General features: G+C 41.5%; 1 protein-coding gene across 5 annotated transcripts in view; it reads right to left on the bottom strand.

Annotated features, from left to right (window-relative positions):
* Positions 1-19,525, bottom strand: part of nhsl1b (NHS-like 1b) — a 71,398-nt gene that overhangs the window by 40,073 nt on the left and 11,800 nt on the right. The window contains exon 1 of one of the 5 annotated variants that reach the window (XM_058056111.1): positions 2,907-3,978. The exons of the other annotated variants lie outside the window; for them this stretch is intronic. Coding sequence (XP_057912094.1) covers positions 2,907-3,150 — 244 coding nt within the window. The 5' untranslated portion in view covers positions 3,151-3,978. Of the gene's footprint in view, positions 1-2,906; positions 3,979-19,525 lie in introns of those variants that run through there. 5 annotated transcript variants of the gene reach the window in all.

Consider the following 19,525-nt stretch of genomic DNA (forward strand, 5'->3'; position numbering starts at 1 on the left):
GCAAGGAAAAAACAATATAAATAAGTACAGTATAATGCTTGCTGCAGGCTTCCAGTAATTATGGTGTTCGATGCACATTAGCTAATATCAGGCAATCAATAACCCCCCCCCCCCCTTCCTCAACAATTGTGTGGTGATAATTTGTCATGGATGTGATCAATATGGATCTTTGAAGTACCAGAAAATCAATGTGACAGTCATACCTGCCCGGATCGACTATGGGACTATTTATCAATTATGTGTACAGGGATGGGTGAATGTTCTGAAAGCTCCCCATAGCTGACGTCACGTTTAACTTCTTTAGACAGTTGAGGTAAAATCAGCAGCACCCCTGCTGGTTGCAGCCAAGTAGTGAACTCCATTTTACTTCAATTGCTTCAAGATTTGATAATTGTCAGAATCAATTAATCAAGTTTTACTTCCATCCCAGGGCAAAATCTAGCTAAACCTAGCTAATTTCAAAATAGTTACTATTAGGTTTTTATTTGGCTTTTTTGTAATAAAATCAGAGTAACAGTCATCCATGATGCAACAACCAATCAGCTCCTCCTTTTAAAGGCGAACCAGCGCTTGACTTTAACTAGAGAATAAACGATGACCTTCCCAAACGGCTGACTGTTGTTTGATCTGAGCTTGGCGACTTGTGTCCTTTGACTTTGTGAGGGAAAAAAAAATGTCAGGACCTTGAAGCATTTTGGTCATGTGCATCCCTGTGCTGTTTTCAGAAGGGGTGGGGTTTGTCTTCACGAGTGACAGATAGAGATATGATATAAACTTCAAGAACAACGTGAGGTGGCAGATACTTGAAGTGAGTCAATAAGATGGGTTATTATAGTGTGACAAGGGAATCGCTTTGCAAAAAAAATTCTATGTGCATAATATACGGTCAAGCAGTTCATAACAACCGAGGGTCTTTTCACACATGCATGCCACAAATGTCAACACTCAACAAAAAAAAGACTATTTGAAAATCTGCGACCTCTTCATCACCTCTGCCTAACTTGCACATTAAAACTGGTAAAGTGGATTACTGTATTGAATTATCTTGTAGCCTAGATCAGTGATTTTCAACCACTGTGCCGCGGCACACTAGTGTACCTTGAGAAACCGTCAGGTGTGCCGTGAGGAATTATCCAATATCACTTTTTATAATTAACATTTATTAATCATCATTTGCAAATATTATGTCAATAGCCATTATGTCAATAGTATATATGGACCCAAATATTCCAATCGCATTTGGTTTATTTGCTCAAACGGAAAGAATTGAACAGGGATGGAATATTCCTTTAACCAATCCGATTGACGTATCTTGTACCTGCTCAAACGGAAAGTTCTTCTTTGTGGTGTTTTTCTTCTTCTGTTGTTTATTGGCGGTTGGCAAGCACCTTTCGTATGCATTAGCGCCATCTGTGAAACAGAATCTAAACCCTTCTATACTTTATTCATAAGTCCAGTTTTATTAAAAAAGAAAATAAATGTCCCGAGTTTAATTATAAAATATTAGCAAGATTGAATTTGATCTTTTCCTGTTTAAATTTACCCCGGGTGCGTTCTTTCAGAGCATGCTCAGATATGACGTAACACGCAGATCCAGATGTTCTTCACTTTTAGAAATGGAGGCCAGCAATCGGCATTGGACTAAGCAAAGTTGGTTTTTGATTCAAACTAAATTTCAAGACTGGACAGACGAAAAACTGGCAATACGGAGTTATTCCAACAAGTGAAAGAAAAACTCGGGGAAGCCGGTATCACGTAATGTAGATGTTTACCTTTCACTGGGCATGCCCTATTGACTATTCTGGTTGATTTTCACGGCGCATGTAGACAAGAGATTGGAATATTCCTTTCCATGGATACCATTGTTTCCCGAAAGGTCATTCAGAAAGAGAAAAAGTGGTCATGTAAAAACGTGGCTACTGTGGAGTGTCTGTGGTGTAAAGACTGGCAGAGCAATGTAATATTGGTCCGTGTGGCAACACCTACCTTGTTCCTCCGATAGACTTATTGATGCACGTGTGAGGTCGTGGTGACATTTTGGAACATTTTTGGTTAGTGGTGTGCCACAAGATTTTTCCAATGTAAAAAACGTGCCGTGGCTCAAAAATGGTTGAAAAACACCGGCCTAGATAACCTGACAAGACTAAACGGGATTGGAGGCAACGGAATGCGACTGAACTCCATTCCGCTCCACTCGTGCGCCAGTACAACACTGGTCATCTTTTTTCAAATGAGCAACGTAGGCAAACACACTGCTGCAGAATGTGTCACGATCCTAACAATCCAGTTACTGCTGCTTTTACTGCTGCCTCCCAGGTAGCACAGGATTTGAATTGATTTCCATATGGGTGGTTATTGACGAATTTGCGTGTCAAATTAGGTCAGGCTAATCTGAGCAAATGGAACCAGAGATGACGGGCAAACAAGGTCCAAGTTAATGAGGAAGGCGTCTGCTCTCCGTCTCAGGTAAAGGTTAGGCTACAGTTACAAGCTAACTGATCCATAACTAATCAACTTAATCATGGAAACGTGATAGCTGGGGACTTGTTTTTTTAACATATGGAAACACCCACACAATACCGCCAGCCTGTAAGATCATCATGGCCATGACATCAGCTACTTCCACCTACTGCAAAGTAGCATTGTTTACCTAACGAGGCACTTTGACCCCCTAAGCATCTCGCTAAAACCCCAGCAACACCTCCCACGTGCTCTCTATGGCAACAAGGAAGTGGAGAACAAGAGGCCATGAAAAGTTTCTTTTTTGCTTCACATGTGGATGTAAACAAGTCATTCACTGTCTTCCTGTTTAGAGAACAAAGTTGGCCTGTGTCACCACGACACGTGGTTTCTTAGGTCTTCTGATAGATACAGTATCTTTGGAACAGGATTAATGAACCAACAACCTATCTTGTGTTGAGGCTGGTACACCCAGTTGTCATCGTCGTCACTCTCGTCTGACGCATGGCGGTCGCGGTGCGGGTGTTGAGAGGATGGGCGGCGGTTGTGGACCACATGGAGCTCGTTCTGGCTATGAAAGATGTGTCGGCTCTGTCGGGAGAGGTTGGACACGCTGAGCCAACTGAAAGCCCGCGATAAACCGGCCGGTTTCTCCTTCTGGAAGGACGATGACCTCCTATCACCTCTCATTCTCAACAGATCGAGATAGATAGATAGATATCTTTGTCTGTGGATATCTTCTTGGGGTCTTCGTTAGTGATGGCAATCCTCAGAAGGTCAAAGTACTGGTCACGAGATTCCAAACATTCTTGGGAACATTACGCAGATCCAAAACCAAAACCAAATGATTCCATGTTGGGCATAAAAATAATTCCATGCTACAGCTCAGCAATCATTCAAGTATTCATTTCCACATCTTCTGGCCAGAACTGTCAAAACAATCCTTCCTTTGCACTGAAGAGATCATTCCGCAATCCAGAAATCTTGTGTCCAGAGAACTTTTCAGAAAAAAACAAAAAATTCCTGGTGATTTCTTCACATTAGAACACGCGGCCAATTCACGTCCATGACCCACCCACTGAATAACTTGCAACTTGTCTCAGCACTAAAGATGAAGTCCAGGATCTATCATCCATCACAACTTTCCTTCTCCTTCCAGCTCAGTTGTCACCAGTGGATGAAGACAAGGCAGTCACGCTGATGATGGAGTGGAGACAAATAAGGTCCGAGTTTAGACAAGCAGGAGTTAGACGCCAACTTCAGGAAGCCCAGGTGATGAAGCAGGAATCCAACATGACGCACAGGCTACAACTGTATCCTGGACTTGGTTAGTCCCCCGGAGTCTGTCTTTGAGAACTGAGTGTTTCAAGGTTAGGATTCCACTCAACTCTGGTCGCCACGGTGCTGAAACCCGAGTCAGTCCGTCCCTTCTTCCCTCCCTGCTGCGCTGTCTGTTTTCTGTGACCTAGGCCCCGCCTCTCCATCCATCTGCCGGCATGGCAACCACTCCTCTTTGCTGCTCTTCTAATGCTCCCTTACACTTAACTCCCATGTCTACAACTCCCTGGACATCCTCCAGCTCCTGTATCTTAGATGTCGTCTTGAACATAAATGAATATAATATTCTGTGTACTTGAGTTGATTTTTAGAGCATATTGTTGGTCTCGCAAGGTCACCAGCATTAACAAGGGCACGTACACAACTGTTGTGAATGGCATCTATTTCAAGAGGTTTTCATGAAGGCGCTGACATGTTGCCTCAAGGTGCCAGAAGCGACTTCTCGGAAGGAGCAGTCGAACATGTAAGAACATAAACACTACAAAAGACTGGCGCCTGTTTGTACAACAATTTTGCAGTCAAAGTTATTACATTGTACTCCAACTATAAGCAGAGCTATTGACATAAAAAAACTAAGTAAACATGAAGTCGCCAAGAACACAGATGCCCTTAGGGACAAAAACAACATTTTTACAGGCCTCTTGGTGTTTGTTAGGGAGGTGGTTACACTTCGGGTGGTGTGTGACAACCAGCGCTTTGTGTTTGTTTGTGCCCATGTTTTTTTTTTTTTTTTTTTATTGAGTATGACGCATTCCGACTGAAAAACCACAATCCTAATTAATTCCTGATTAAACTCAAAATGAAGTGTAGCTTCTGATTTTCAAACCACCAAGATCTCCCTTTGAGGATAAGTTACACTACTGAAAGTCGATCCAAGGGTTTGTGGTGAGGATGTGGTGTAAAGTGAGACTCTTAAGCCCCACCCCCCAAACGCTCAATATGCGTCCCCAAACTCATTTTATTTGTCCCATTACAAGAGGATATCTTCCTTCTCAGCAATTCCTGTTTGTGATAAGAACCGATTGGTGACTACTAATATACACTGAAAATAATTTCATTTAATGACAAAAAATAGCAAACACTATGCTGGTCATTCCGTCCATTGATTTCTCCATTTCCGCAAGAAAAGCTGTTTCAATGTAGTTCCCGAGGGGAATTAAAAAGTCAAAGGTCAGCATCCTGGGTGTACCACTCATTACTTCTATAAAGCTTCTTTCAATCTGCTAGTGTCCACTGCAGTTGACTGTGTCTTTGTGTCTCATTTAACCAAAGGACATAAGTCAGAGAGATGCCAAGTGAATTGACCCGAGAAAAGCGGCAATGAGACATCATGGGCTACCGACAGTATGTCACTTTGAGACATTCTGCTCCCATATGATAAGAGAAGAGACAAACAATCAGACAAAGAGCCATGCCAAATCAGTTATCATGAGACGATAGGACAAAGATATTTATGTCCGATTCCCAAAAACAACTTGCAAACTCGCTTGGCAGAGGCGTATTATTATTGTTTTTTGCCCAAATGAAGCACCTTCAAGCAAAAAAAATGGCCAAATAAATTAAATTAAAGCACAAATACAATATAAGCCATTATGACCACCAAGTTGTGAATGTAGTATCTGTATTGGACACTAGGTGTCCATAATTGTTAGGTGAGATCACCACCAGACATGAAAAAACGACTTTCATTGCAGGGCATAAGGTAAACTGTCTTAAATGGCCTCTTATAATATGTAATGTAATATGAATGTAAAAGTGACTATATGGGTATAATTTCATGTCTAGATGGCTCTAATAATGTTAAAAAATGCATTTAGAAGAAGGTAAACAGGTTTTTTATACCATAACTACAAGTATATTCCATTTCTAAAAAAGGAATCATACTTTGCTTTCACTTACCGCGTTCAGATCACTTTATATATTACCATATATACTATATTTTTAGCATAAGATATGCCTTTATTCGTCCCCCAGTGGGGAAATTTGTAATATATCTACTGTACATGTGTTGGTGTTTACAAAATACCAAGGTGGCCCTTGTTTTCTTTCATTTTTCAGTATGTGGCCGACACAGTGGAAAAATGTTGGACACCCCTGCACTATAGGCACGCTCTGTGTCTCATGTCACAGCTTGCAGTCTGGTTCGAGTAACCCGATCAGGCATCACGCCTGTTCAATGTGTGACACCGATACCGGAGTAGCCACACAAAGCCTTAGAACGAGCACTGAGGTAAGAAGTTAAGGGATACTGTATGGCCAAAACAAACAGATTACGCACTGGCACAGCATCAGTGTGATGCCCTGGCCTAGGCTTCACAGCGCATCCATTTTTTTATCACACCATCAAACTAAACATTATATTACTGCTTGAATTGTCATGTGGTGAACTCTGAACCTGGACCTCTTACCCAATCCACCTCGCAGAAAATGACAAGTGCTGGTTATGTGTGGGTGTGTGTGTGGGGGGGGTGTCTTCTATCAATACTTCTAATCTAATGTCACATCTCAGGAAGAAGAATTTTGGCCCTTTTTCTATCCCTTGTATTGTGTATTACTGTTTTTGTCTTCTTATTTTGCGCAAACAGTATTTGTGAAATGCATCCAGCAGAAGAAGCACAATGTGTTCATTATATGACATGAGTCTGAGGATAAAAGCAATTACTATAATTGCCTATGTTGAAATTTCACTGTCAGGTCAGATGTTATGTAGCTTCAAACCACAATGGGGTGTGGCAAAGGGAGGCTATGAATGTGCTCTACTTTCTACATTATTCTGTAGTACAATACAGTATTTTCTACTAATTGTACAACGATATAAATTAGTATTTGGTTGATTTGTATGTCTCAATATGCATTGTTTATCCATTTGTTATTATTTATATTATCAAACACATATTGCAATAGATGGATGAAATTATTTACTCTTTCTTTACGATATTAAAGCTTAATGGATGTTCCAGTATTCATTCATTTTCTATGCAAAGTGCCGTCCACATATAAGTGATGCTTTTTGGAGTTGCAAGTAGTATTGCGTACCACAAGAGGGCGCCACAAACCAAAGTGCTGAGAATTGCAGCCTCTCTTTAGGTTAATAGGCCAGAAAATGGTCTGTTTATTTGTGTCTGGGCACTTGCCCAACATTTTACTATCGGCATTCAATAAACACCACATCTTCTGAAGAGTCGCTGGGAATAATGGTGTTTATGTGTGTGAAGAGATAACAAATCTATGGTGTAGATAAGACACCAGGGAATAGGGAAGGCATATCGTTGTATATACTAGGCTTGGGGCGAAAGCCCTGGAGTCCACTCTTGTCAGCTCTTTCTGCTCAAAAGACAAATCCCATCATTCCTGTGGACACGTGCGCCATTATTCCAAGCAGACAGTGCTCTTTATGTGTGTGTATGTCTTACTTAATTCTATTATTCACCAGGAAAAGCTGCCGGCTTAGCTGAGAGAACATTTCTCAGACGACTCCCCTCCTGAGTTCCTGCACTTAACCGGTATGTGTGTGTGCGCTTTTGTCCACAGACAACGAGGGAAAATGTTCAGCAGGTATTGACCTTTGACCTTTTGACCCCCGAACCAAAGCAGCAGCTCATTCCAAAATTGTGGAGCAGACAAAAGAGTGCTGAGTTTAATTCCGGGGGATAAAGGGACCCGTGTGTAAGGCATGTTGACATCTCTTATTTGTCTGATTGCGTCTGAGACTAGTCTGGAATAACACAAAAGAAAATTCATTATAATAGTTTGAGAGAGGAGTGGCACGATAACGTAATATGAGCAGGGAATTCACACACTCACACGCCACACACACACACACACACGTACACACCCACAAGAGGCTTGCGTCCAGCGGTTGAAAGGGAGAAAAGGGTGCGGTCGGCTCAACATTCCTGATCAGTCGTGCCTGAATGAGGGAGCTGGTCCAGCAGACGTGATGCCAGATGTGCTCAGTATTGAATCACTTTGCATATAGACGCACTGTACCAATAGTACAAAGCAAGAGTTAGGAGCTACAAATTAGAACAGTAGAACCTTTAAAAGCTAACACAATCTGTACCAGATGGACTATTTTCCCACTCTGTTTTGGATAAGTACTGCATCATATTTGCGTTTGTCCACAACAGAGAAATAACACACAATCACAATGTCTTTCACTTGAAACAATCACCACCTGTTCTTTTAGTTATATCTTACACACACACACATACAGTTTCGTTATATGTCACCTTCCTGTGTCCACCTACTGTAGCCAGGACTGTCTGAAACAGACCAACAGTTAACGGGAAGTTTCCTGATCATTGGGACAGCCTCCACAGAAGGAGGAAGAGGAAGACAGCTCGGACCTCACTAGACATTAGCTGGGCGGCTAATCACTCTCTCCATTGCTGGCATTGCTATTGCTTCTATTCACTCCAAATATAATAATTTAGGTTTATTAAGTTAAACTTACTTTGCACTGGGCAGAAAGTCACAAATTTTATATCAACAAAAGCAGCCGACCAACAACGTTGACATCAACTCAAGCGGGCAGTTTTCATTGCTAACAAAAAGACACGGTGGACTAGGAGTTGATTTTACTTAAAGGTGACCTATTGTGTTTTTTCCACTTTTCTGACGTATAAATGTAGATTTTCTTAAACGATGCCAAAGTTTCAGATAATGAGATTTGCGCACTTTGGAAGTAAGTTTGGGATGGCTCAAAACGCTTGGTTTCAAAAGGCGTGGTAAAAACTGTTCCTTTGTGATGTCACAGAGGGGCTGACTTCCTTATATGGTTCATAGTCAGGTGGCATTTTTGGCGTGTGTAGCTACATTAGATACCTAATTGTGCCTAAGATCTGGATACCGTTTAGTCATAAAATGTATAATTGAAAATATCCAGAGCTTCTTATGAGCTTATTATGTCCAGGCAGAATGTTTTATCAGGTACAATATTTGGCTTGCTGATTCATGAAATGTGGCCTAACCAGTTTAAAAAAGAATCCCCAGAAAGGATGCGTGTCTAGAGTGGTGACAGCATTCTGACAAACAGCTGTTTGAGGGAAGAGGAGTAGAAGGCCTGTCAGGAATGTGCAGTATTACTCAACATGCATGAACAAGAATCCAAAAAAGCTACAAAGAAAGAAGTTGATACAGGAATATGTGTACATAACACACCCATCGCTCTGCTGAGAGCAAAAACAAATATTCAATACCTGTGGATGACTATGCGTGTGTGTGTGTGTAAACATGTGATGCCAGGCGTCAAAAAAAAAAAAAAAGTACGTCTTTTCAACAATGGCCTCTGAAAATCTTATTACATAACATGTCAACAATGAAGAATAAGTGATTCGGCCCTTATTTCGGTGAGAATGAAAATAGTCAAGTGAAAACAGCTTGTCACAGTCTAAGCCCGTCCATGCTAGCGTGTGTAGTCGAATTGTAAGTTCGACTATTCTACTATCTTTGTTTACACATTTTGCCAGGCTCCACTGTCTCTCTGGCGGCAGCTATTTAGCTAGCTATAGTTATCCCAGTCTCTGGTTCATGCAGTCTCCATGTGACTTGTTGTTTGTTTTTTTTCTTTAACAAACTGACATTATGTGTTTAAAACAATGCGGTTCATTCGGAGCTGGTCACTTAACCTTGCTGTCTTGCCACCATTATAATAATAATGCCTTGTCTTCAAAACACCAGATGTATGTCTAATTTGTTCAACATAAAACACATAGTCCATCCAGTTCTAAAATTGTGACGCTATCGCGGTATCTTAAATGTAAATATTTAAACTACTTTCTGTGAAGATAAATTACAAAAAAAAAGATACCACATTCTTGCAGGGAATTATTCTGTTTTGCATGCATAACTTGTGTGCGTCATGCATGTTTGCGTGCTTAACTTCTTCTGTAACAATTTAAAAACATTCTTGATGTTATGATAACTTTGTGACTGGTTATTATTTTTTGTTATAGGAGCAACATTCCTTTGTGGAGATTTTATCAAGTCCCGACTACTTACTTACAAAAAAAACAGGAGTGAACAAATCTAGTACTGTGCAACAAATACAGTATAAAATGGGGCAAAAATGACATCATTTATTATTTCTAAAGAAGCCCCAGGACCATTAATCAATCAACAGTGTGCTTGGCTCCGAAATAATTTGACCATTAATAGAGAACAACATAACTAAATGTTACACTGCTCTAAAGACAATAAATGTTGATGATGTGGCTTGCAGAAATGGTTTGGCATGTAATTTCTTCCGAAAGTTCAACTGGGTCCAAACAAATAGAGACAGGACGCCATAGCCACATGTTTAAGTCATTTGCTGACCCAGCCACCAAAAGCCACGGCCTCGCTACAGGTGGTGCTGTCCGTGTGCGTCCACGTGTGTGAGCGGAAAGAACAACTACAGACACAACACACTTGGATCAGCATGTGCAGGTTTACGACCTGCTAAGATGCATGAGCGTTTTTACGCATATAAAGACACTTAACGGGTGTGTAAGTGGGAGGAAAATGTAATAAAAAGGCAGGATGAATGAAATAACGGTAGCAGCAGCCCTGCCATGCTGTCAAGGTGTGCATGTTAAAGTGTGTGTGTTCCTGGAAATGAAAAGAGGAAGTGTTTGAGGCAGAGCATGAAAACACAGCAAAGGAAAGAGAGAGAGAGAGATTTATGCTGACGATACAAACTGCAGGCTGACCGTTACGGTGACAATAGAGGCTGACTTTGAATCTCAGACACGTCCACACACAATACACACACAGGGAAAACAGTTCACTATTCTTTTGGCTTAGTGCTTTGCATCAAGCTAACACAAAGCCCCTTTAAAGGTTGGAATGAGACCAGTTTTAATTCACTCAAGCACACTGGTCCTCCTCAGCCTGAGAGTCAAGAAGTGAGCAAACCCCGCTCGGGAGGGATTTAAGAGCAGAATCACGCACCAGCTGGCAGCGCCGACTTCCAGTTGTTAGTCAGTGAAGGCTTTCAAGGCACATTACAGGTCCCGACGTGGAGTACGCCCACGCGGGCTAATGTCAACAATGAGGACGTTCATATTGGCCGCGCTAACATTGTGCATCCAACAGAAATAGCGCACCCGCTCCCCCCAAAGGAAATCCTCCCACAAGCTGTCAAAAGTTTGAGAGCCGAGTTCCATCTGGCCACGCTCCATCTCTCTCCCCCCTTTTCCCATCTGTCTTTCTCCATCTTGACATCTTTGTCACATCTCTCTTACTTTTCTTTGTCTCCGTCAAACACTAAATACACCCCTCCAATGAGGACACACGCCTCCTCGTCTGATCATCAATCGCGTTTGGGTGTGGAAGGGGTAAAGACCACAAACTCCAAGTTCATCTCGGACTTTAAGCCACCGCAGACCACTACCACCCACCCGGCATGGACTTTCCGGGCTGGCCATCCCACAGTTGTGGGTCTACGTTTGTCTTCAAGCATCCAATGTGCCTAGTGAATACAGTCAGACATTTCAGCGAGCATTTGTATTACAGCGTATGTTCTCTACACTACAGCTATTCCGCTTTAGAGTAGTCAGTGTACAGCTTGTATCACAATATAGATTTACTACTCAACACACAGCCACCATGCAAACAGCCAGCAAGATATTTGCATGGTGGTATTAGCATCATAGTCCGGGATACCAATTTATTGCTTCTAAACTTAAAAAGCCAAAACTTACCACTTCCACACAGAATGGGAGGAGAACCTTTTCGCTCCCTATCATGTCGGTCATGTAGTGTTAAGGCAATGTCATGTAAGGTAACATCTCATCATTGTTTTGCGTCATTACTACCACCCAGTGAGCAGAAAGTTACATATGTGTTACGAAATAGCGACAATTTATTAACTCTTCCTCAAAAAGCGCGGTATTGCGAGGGAACAATAACTGTACTGTTTTACCAGCTATCTCTGCGGACGGCAGAGTTTCTATGTTGCTTGTCCTGACTGGTTTACCGTTGTTAGAGGGGAAAAAGGGGAAAAGAATACAAAAATGACACCTACAGGTATTGTTATAGATATATTTTATCCTTTGGGGCCTGTTTTAGAAAGAAACCTTTTTGTGTTTAAATTAGCATTATAAAAGAGCCCATTACTGTCCTCATTATTGTACCCCATAGACTTAATTATATGAAGGCAAAGTAATTTTCTGTACCTTTTCCATGGCAACAATGATACCAGTGTGCGCTTAAAATGGGACAGTCATGTCATTTTTGGGGGCACCACCCTCGTGACAGACCATTATAACCCTTTCTGATAATCACAACATTGATGAAGATACTGTCAAAACATGAAATGCTTAAGCATTAAGGAGGCCATCAGTGATTATCTCATGAAAGAAGCCGAGGTGACATTTCAGGTTCTACGAAAGCTAAGTGTCAAATCCCTTCAGTATTAAGTGTTTCAGTACATGTGGTTCATCGGGGTTGCCAGATACAAGTTTGGAGAGCAAGATGAACCCGAGGTCCAGCAGGTCCAGAAAACAGCATGCAAGCTTCACTCGTTCAAAAGGAGCATAAACCGCACTGAATATTTGTAAAATAAATATCATTCATGAGAGCTACAAGCCCATTGATGTGTTTAAGGACTAATACTTGCTCACTTTTTGAAGTACTGTTGATCCACATTCATACACAACATTCTGAAGAATGTGTCATTTTTATTTTTTTCAAGGATCACCCGATGTTTGTGTTTACTAGTGACTGATCCTCTGAGTATGTGTAAGAGGGCCGGGGCGTGCCGTGTTTCCATAAGGTCATGGCGACATTGTACATGGTGTTTACGAGACACTTTCAATAAAAGCGGGTTGCACCAACAACAGCTGTAAAGACGTGTGCTGATGGATAAGTAGAATCCAAAAAAAAGCTATACGGGCGTAAAGGATAACAAGATAGGAAGGGGAGAGCTCATCCACGATCTTGCCCAAAAAGTTCATACTTTCTGAGGAGGTAAAAATAAGGTAAAAATGGCAACAGCTACTGGTACCGGTACTTTTACATTGATTAACTTCTTTTTACACTTAATAATGGAGCCTTAAGGTGAAGTATTTTTATATTTCGCTTCCAGGCAGACTTGGTTCCTGGACCCTGGACAGATTACTTGCCTAGGCCTATGTCATTTCGCAAACTAGACTGCCCAAACAAAGCATACTGTCCATTCATTTTTACAGTGAATGTGCCTGCTATATAACTTGCCATGGGGCCAAAGAATGCTTCAAGTGCCAGCAATTTCATAAAGAAGGAAACACTATTGAAACAATACAACCACTTCCACAATAAGTTCCATCCATATGTTATTTATAATTATTTCGCATCGCTTTCCGCATGTTTCTAGAAATATGTCGTTATGTCGGTATCTGTAATGGATTAATTTAATTTACATTATTTCCTAATATTGTCTCCTAAAAAACATTTTGTTTTTTTGTTGGACCTTTCGGAATGAATCACTAAGAAAAATATAGTTTACGTGCAATTTAGCTAACAAACAAACAATAAAAGCATAACCTCCGCAGCAGAGTTAAAGAACCTGGGGTCTACTGTACGTGGGCCCGTTGGACCGGTTGGCCCAGTTAGTTGTAGCTACGGGCTGAACGCCACGGAGAAAGCGGAGCACCGTGAGGAAGAAGTAAGCGATACGGTTCGCAGGGGTGTGAGAGCAGGTCAGACGACTCGAGTGAGAAAACACATTTTGGATGACATGAAGTGAGTGAGCCTCAGTGGGTGGTTACCAAAGACGCTCCCAATGTGTGTGTGTGTGTGTGTGTGTGTGTGTGAGACAGGGAGAGAAAAACAGATCGGCGCCTGTGGGCTCTGCATGGTACAGCGCTGACAAAACACTGAGGTTAATGATCTCACACACATGCACACACCAGGCACTGTTTCACGTTTTGTTCCCATGTTATGAAGACACCCATTGGGTCAGAGCGCTTGCGTATTTTTCCACACACTTCACACTGTACCATGTCGTATGAAATGTACAATGGATCAAAAAAAGGCACTTACCTGTTGAAGTGCACAGGAAAGGTGACATCGGGTGGAGGTCAGATGGAGGGCCAATCCCCATGAACGAGAGAAGATAGAAAAAAATTCAATGAAATGCTCAAATATGGAAAAATAAATACATGGGCATTTTTCTGGATATATTTAATTCTCCATTATATTGGACATGCAAAATTATTGAAATAACTTTCTTTACACAGGAATTGTTCCACTGTATTGGCTGTAATGTATCATGAAACACAGAACATTGAATTATTCATCAAGTGCGTTTAGTCCGACACTGCACTAAAGGTCACCAAAGATGATAAACACTGGAAATCATTCTGAAATGCACGCTTGGTATACAAGTGTAAAATGAAGTTAACCCTGTTAGTATTAATGAAAAGAATACAATTCTCAGTCTTTGCAAAGGCCAAATGGAAAGGTGTGTCACATACAGTAGGTCACATGTTAAAGGGGACCCATTATGCTTTTTCCACTTCAGACAGCTTGTGACCAATCACAGCAGAGTGGGCGTGCATGGAAGCAAGCCCAAATAAATTAAACAGAGGGTCGGAAGCAGGAAATCCATGGAAATGCTGCACTAAGGGATTCGGAATCTATAAGATCTAGGAGAGCTTTATGTGCGGCTTATCTGCTCTGTAGGAGCCCACAACTCAATGAAAGGATAGAACATTTACATAATGGGTCGCCTTTAACATACTTAATTGTGACACAAGTGTAAAAAGAAGTTAGCCACTGTAAAATGTAGAAACATTCTTCCCTTTTCTTAACACCTCTTGTTGAGGTTTCTACTTCCTTTATATTAATTGTCACAAAAAAAGCACACAAGTTAATCCTTTGATTCCAGCTGAACTAAACCTTTGTGTGGTATGCTGATGTCTCGTGTCAAGTCATGCACATCGACGTTCCACAGTTGTTTCTTCAGTTTCTTGTTCATTTTCATGCCTGGCGCCACTAAAGGTACCTTTGTTATCCTGATGACCGTGGCCCCAAAATAGCTCATACGAGTTTAAAATGTTTGACTAAGAACTTAGGTGATATTGGTTTTTATCACGAAAACCACAAAAGTTGTTGGATATCAACTTTTAAATTAAACTGTTAAGAACTAGTTTTGTTATCTTCATTATATCTGTCCAAACAAATGCACCTTTAGTTGTATCAGCAGTTAAACGAACCAACAAACTGAAAAAAAAGGGCGGCCTAAATTTTTTTCCCCATTACTGTATGACATTTTTTACTTTGAATTAGTCGAATTCCAAATTGCACTTCTACCTGCGCAAGGGTTCCTCCTTTGCTTCCGGGTCCAAATCCTGATGGCTTTAATGGGCATGATGCTGTCTATTGTCTAACACGAGATACTTGGCAGCAACACCAAACCACATCACACACACACACATCCATTCTCCGTCACAAGTGAGCGATGCCTCTCTGCATGCGTCTAGACCCCACACATGTTGGCCAATCAAAAACCTGTCACAATGAAAGAGGGGTGTGTGCGTGTGAAAAGGCAGGGGGTACCCCAAATTGGTGATCACACCACCGACACTGAGGTTGCTACGGTGAAAAAACTGCTGCAGTATCTGTCAGTTGTTGCCGAGGCGACACGGCTTGGACCGCACTGCCGTCCTTAAGCCCCTTTTCAGGAATCAAGTTGGGGGTCATCGCCGCACGCACGGATGAGCACACACACTTGTGCGATGTGAGGTGCTTTGAAGGGCTAATCTGCTGTGCAATCACGCCAAAGGAATGGTGCTGATTCGTTTCATGTGTGTCAAAGGTCAAAGGAGAGGCTGGTCCAGTGTGTGTATTTGATTTTGGGGTTTCATACAGTTAGTACGTTAATAAACCCGACTCCCTGATGCCTTAAGAGTTACGCTGGACATCGATTCGTAGCTTCTGGGCTTTTGGCTAGACTCTCAATATGCGGAACCAGCTTCGACTTCTACGTGGTATTTTACATCAAGTAGAGACTGACTCAACAGCGCCTCTGCTGGTTGAGTCATTCATATAATCATCAATTCGAGACAACTGAATCTTAACAATTAGCATTATGAGTTCTATATATTGTGCACATTTTTTGTGTACATCACAATACACAATATTGTTTTGTCTTCCTTTGCCTGCCAGTTTTCCTTTACTTCTTATCATCCACTGAACCACAAAAACAGTGGTCTTGCATATGGCAGCTGGTGACCCGAATGGAAAAAAAGGAATGTTTAGCAGGAGGTGACAGGATGGGACGGCCGTACAATACGAGACCTGCGTGTATCCTGGAGGGTACACGCAGGTCGATGACAGGGACAGGAAATGGAGCAGGATGTATGCGATAGTGCCATCACCCACAGGAAGCTGGCTAATACACCTCTGACAAAAAGGGATGGTGTAGGGCAGGAGTTCAAAAGCGCGGACAGCAATATATGATTTTCTTCTGGTATTTGTTCAGGTATTTGTTCTGGAGGTTTGGAAAAGCTATGGTCTCATGACAGCTTAGGTCACAGCGGGCATTCACTGACTCAAGCAAACACAAATAACAGAGTAAGGATTTCCTCTTTCCATTCATTCTTCATGCATTTCCTTTCCTCCTTCCTCTCTAGGTTTCCAATGTCACCTCACATTTACCAACAACATTCTTCGCATGCACAGTGAATGGACACAATAACTACATATAAGCGTGTTGCAAAGGTAAAAACAATTTGAAAGAAAATTGAACAATATATCATGACCAGGGCTGCATGGTTGGTCACACAGTCAGGAGATCAGGAAGATCTGGGTTTGAATTTCTCTGGGTTTTCACTGGGTACTCTGGTTTCCTCCCACATTCCAAAAACATGCTTGTTAGGTTAATTGCCGATTGTTTGTCTATATGTGCCCTGCCCCCAGGGTGCACCCTGCCTCTGGCCCAAAGACAGCTCCGATAGGCTCAAGCATACCCTCAAAGCGGCGTAGAAAATGGATGGATGGATGGATGGCATGTCAAAGGTACTGTCAAACCACACCAAAGTACTGAAGTTGCTTCTTCATGAACTGTGGTAGTGGTAATGATAAAGTTACGTTGAAGTAGAACATGTTTAGACTACTCAGTAGGTCTGACAAGGAGTCGGAACATAACCCTCCTGCTTGTAGGACTGGGATTTGCAGTTGAGGCAGTCAGTGAGCAAACCAAGGGCTCCTTTTCTCCAGCTTGTGACGTGTGCAGACTCATTTGTAAACAAACATGGCATTGATCGAATGGGATTTCTTCATGGTTTCATTTTGCGTGCCAGTGGCACCAAATGTTCACCTCCAACTTTACCCAGCCACCTGAAACGGTGGGATCATGACGGCTGCCCGGAGCTTGTTCCAATCGCCGTGGCATCTGACAGGTGCAAACACAGTGCAGCCTGTGTACTTTTATATATATATATTTATTTTTATTTTTTTAATCTAGGTATAAGGGAGCAACGTCCAAGCAAATACACACAAAGATCCCCGTCTCTGACATGACACCAAGGTGTTAGATCTGTCTGTGGTTCTTACATTTTGTTTTTTAATCACATATGTACAGGAATCTGCGGCATGTTCACTGTTTACATGAAACACTCAGCAGAATGCCTCAAGGGGGATTTCATGGCACAAACTTAAACAAACTTGCACTTAAGTGTCTGTTCCAAATAAGTCAGAGGAAGCTTTTGTTGTGCAACAAAATAACATCAATGAGCAAATGATGTTCTTATCTGAATTTGGTTTCCCAACTATCATTAGTCGGGCAAATTGGAGTAATTAGTTAATAATTCTGAGTGCGATGATGGGATTGCATCACATCAGCACTCGATGTTTGTTTCTCTGTATGCCGTGTCATTTCCCTCCTTGATTTTGATTACTCTCTGGTGGCTTTATTTTGCCTTTTCACCAACACGGCCCAAATTATTTTCTCTGCCATCTGCTTTTGTGACAAATGCCACTCAAGCTAAGCTACGATGAATGAGCCAGTCACGGACATCACAACATTGTGTTAGCTGTGTGTTATTGTAATCTTTACACTGAGCAAATAAATAAAAAAAAAACACTGGAAAGGAAATATAAGTACATGATGTAGGTTTATGTTTGTAAAGATATAAATCAGACTAAAAACAATGTTCATTCAATAAAGGATTCATGACCTGATTCCAATAATGTGGAATTACATGAAATATAAGTGGTACATGGAAACGTGACCTGATTCCAACCACAGAGGCCCCAGAGTGTGGGGGTCTTACGTTTCAAGCTGCCCTTGCTATAAGAGGGTCTGGTAGATGCACGCTCATACAATGGGCTTCTGTGTTGAAAGCTCCGATTGGGGAGAAGAATTAAATGAGAGGAGAAGGAAAGAGGGAGGGAAGGAAGTGTACGGGCCTTACTTTTAGAGGAGAGAGGTAGTGTGCAATTTATAGCGTGCAACATTATGTGTAAGAGTGGCAAAGTAGTTGGAAAAAAAAAAAGTTAAAAAAAAAGTCTATTCTGGGGCAAAAAACACCTTCTGTGGTTTTTAGGAATGTGTTCCTATGTGTTAGCATGCTAATGTTAGCATTGCTAGCATGCTATTTTAGCATACATCATTTTTTTTCCATTTTCATAGGTGCGATCTATTATGCTAAGTGTTAACATGTTAATGTTAGCATTGTTAATGTGCTAACATTAGCATACTAGAGTTTTTTCAAATTTTCATGACTATGAACTTAAGCAGACACTTAACGCTATCATGATAGGTGTTAGTAAGGCAATGCTAACATACTAACATTAGCATAGTAGCATTTTTTTACCATTTTTATAGGTAGACACCATTATGCTAGGTGTTAGCATGCTACCCTGAGCATGTTAGCATTGATAGCATGCTAACATTAGCATGCTAGATGGGTGCAACAATCCAAAATCAACATTACTGATACAGTGGGCAAATTGATTGATTGAATGAATGAATGAATAAATTATCGTCCAACCGTTTATGGTGACAGGCCTGGTCATGTTTTTTTCCAGCAAGTCAATTTCGATGAATTACAGCAACACCTATAATCTTCAGTGAATCAAAGTCAGAGGAAAATTATTCAAAATCTACAAACCATGCAACGCAGTACAACTTCAGAGAGAGGGTGCAATCTTTGATTACATGTGGCAAAACTTAAGAAGGCATACAAATGGCAGAAAAAAGTCGCAAATGATTGAGGTTAAAACCCAGACCGCCCAAACCAATGTGCTTCTTCTAATCTAATCTCTGGAAAAAATATGCATCTCAACTTGTATATGTCTTCAGAAGACTTTTGGGAACAAGAAGATGAGACCTTCTTAGAACCCGTGTCACTTCACAGCTCCTGAAAATGTCTTCACTGCCCATGTCATCCCAAGCCCACCACCACATGAAAGGACTACTGGGTTGGGCTCCCATATGGTGAGGAGACGAGAGGGCGCGTGGAAGGTAGTTGGTTATGGGGTGACCTATTGGCCTCTCACTTAAGACGCCCAAAAGACAGCTGTTTTCCTAAACTTTACCCTTCTTTCGTTCACATGCAAAAAATCATTTTGGAGCATAAAACCATAACCAGGAGAATGTCGACAGGGGTTTATTCTCATATTATTTTGGATGGTCGCTCACTTTTTGTCATGTGGTAAAGGGGCGGTGACATCAACATCTGCAGAAAGTAGTGGTTTGTTTGTCGTTGACAAATTTTTCCACTCTGTTTCAGGGCACCCAAAACGCTGTTTCCATGTG

This window comes from Doryrhamphus excisus, chromosome 19 (assembly GCF_030265055.1).
Source record: "Doryrhamphus excisus isolate RoL2022-K1 chromosome 19, RoL_Dexc_1.0, whole genome shotgun sequence".
Taxonomy (NCBI): domain Eukaryota; kingdom Metazoa; phylum Chordata; class Actinopteri; order Syngnathiformes; family Syngnathidae; genus Doryrhamphus; species Doryrhamphus excisus.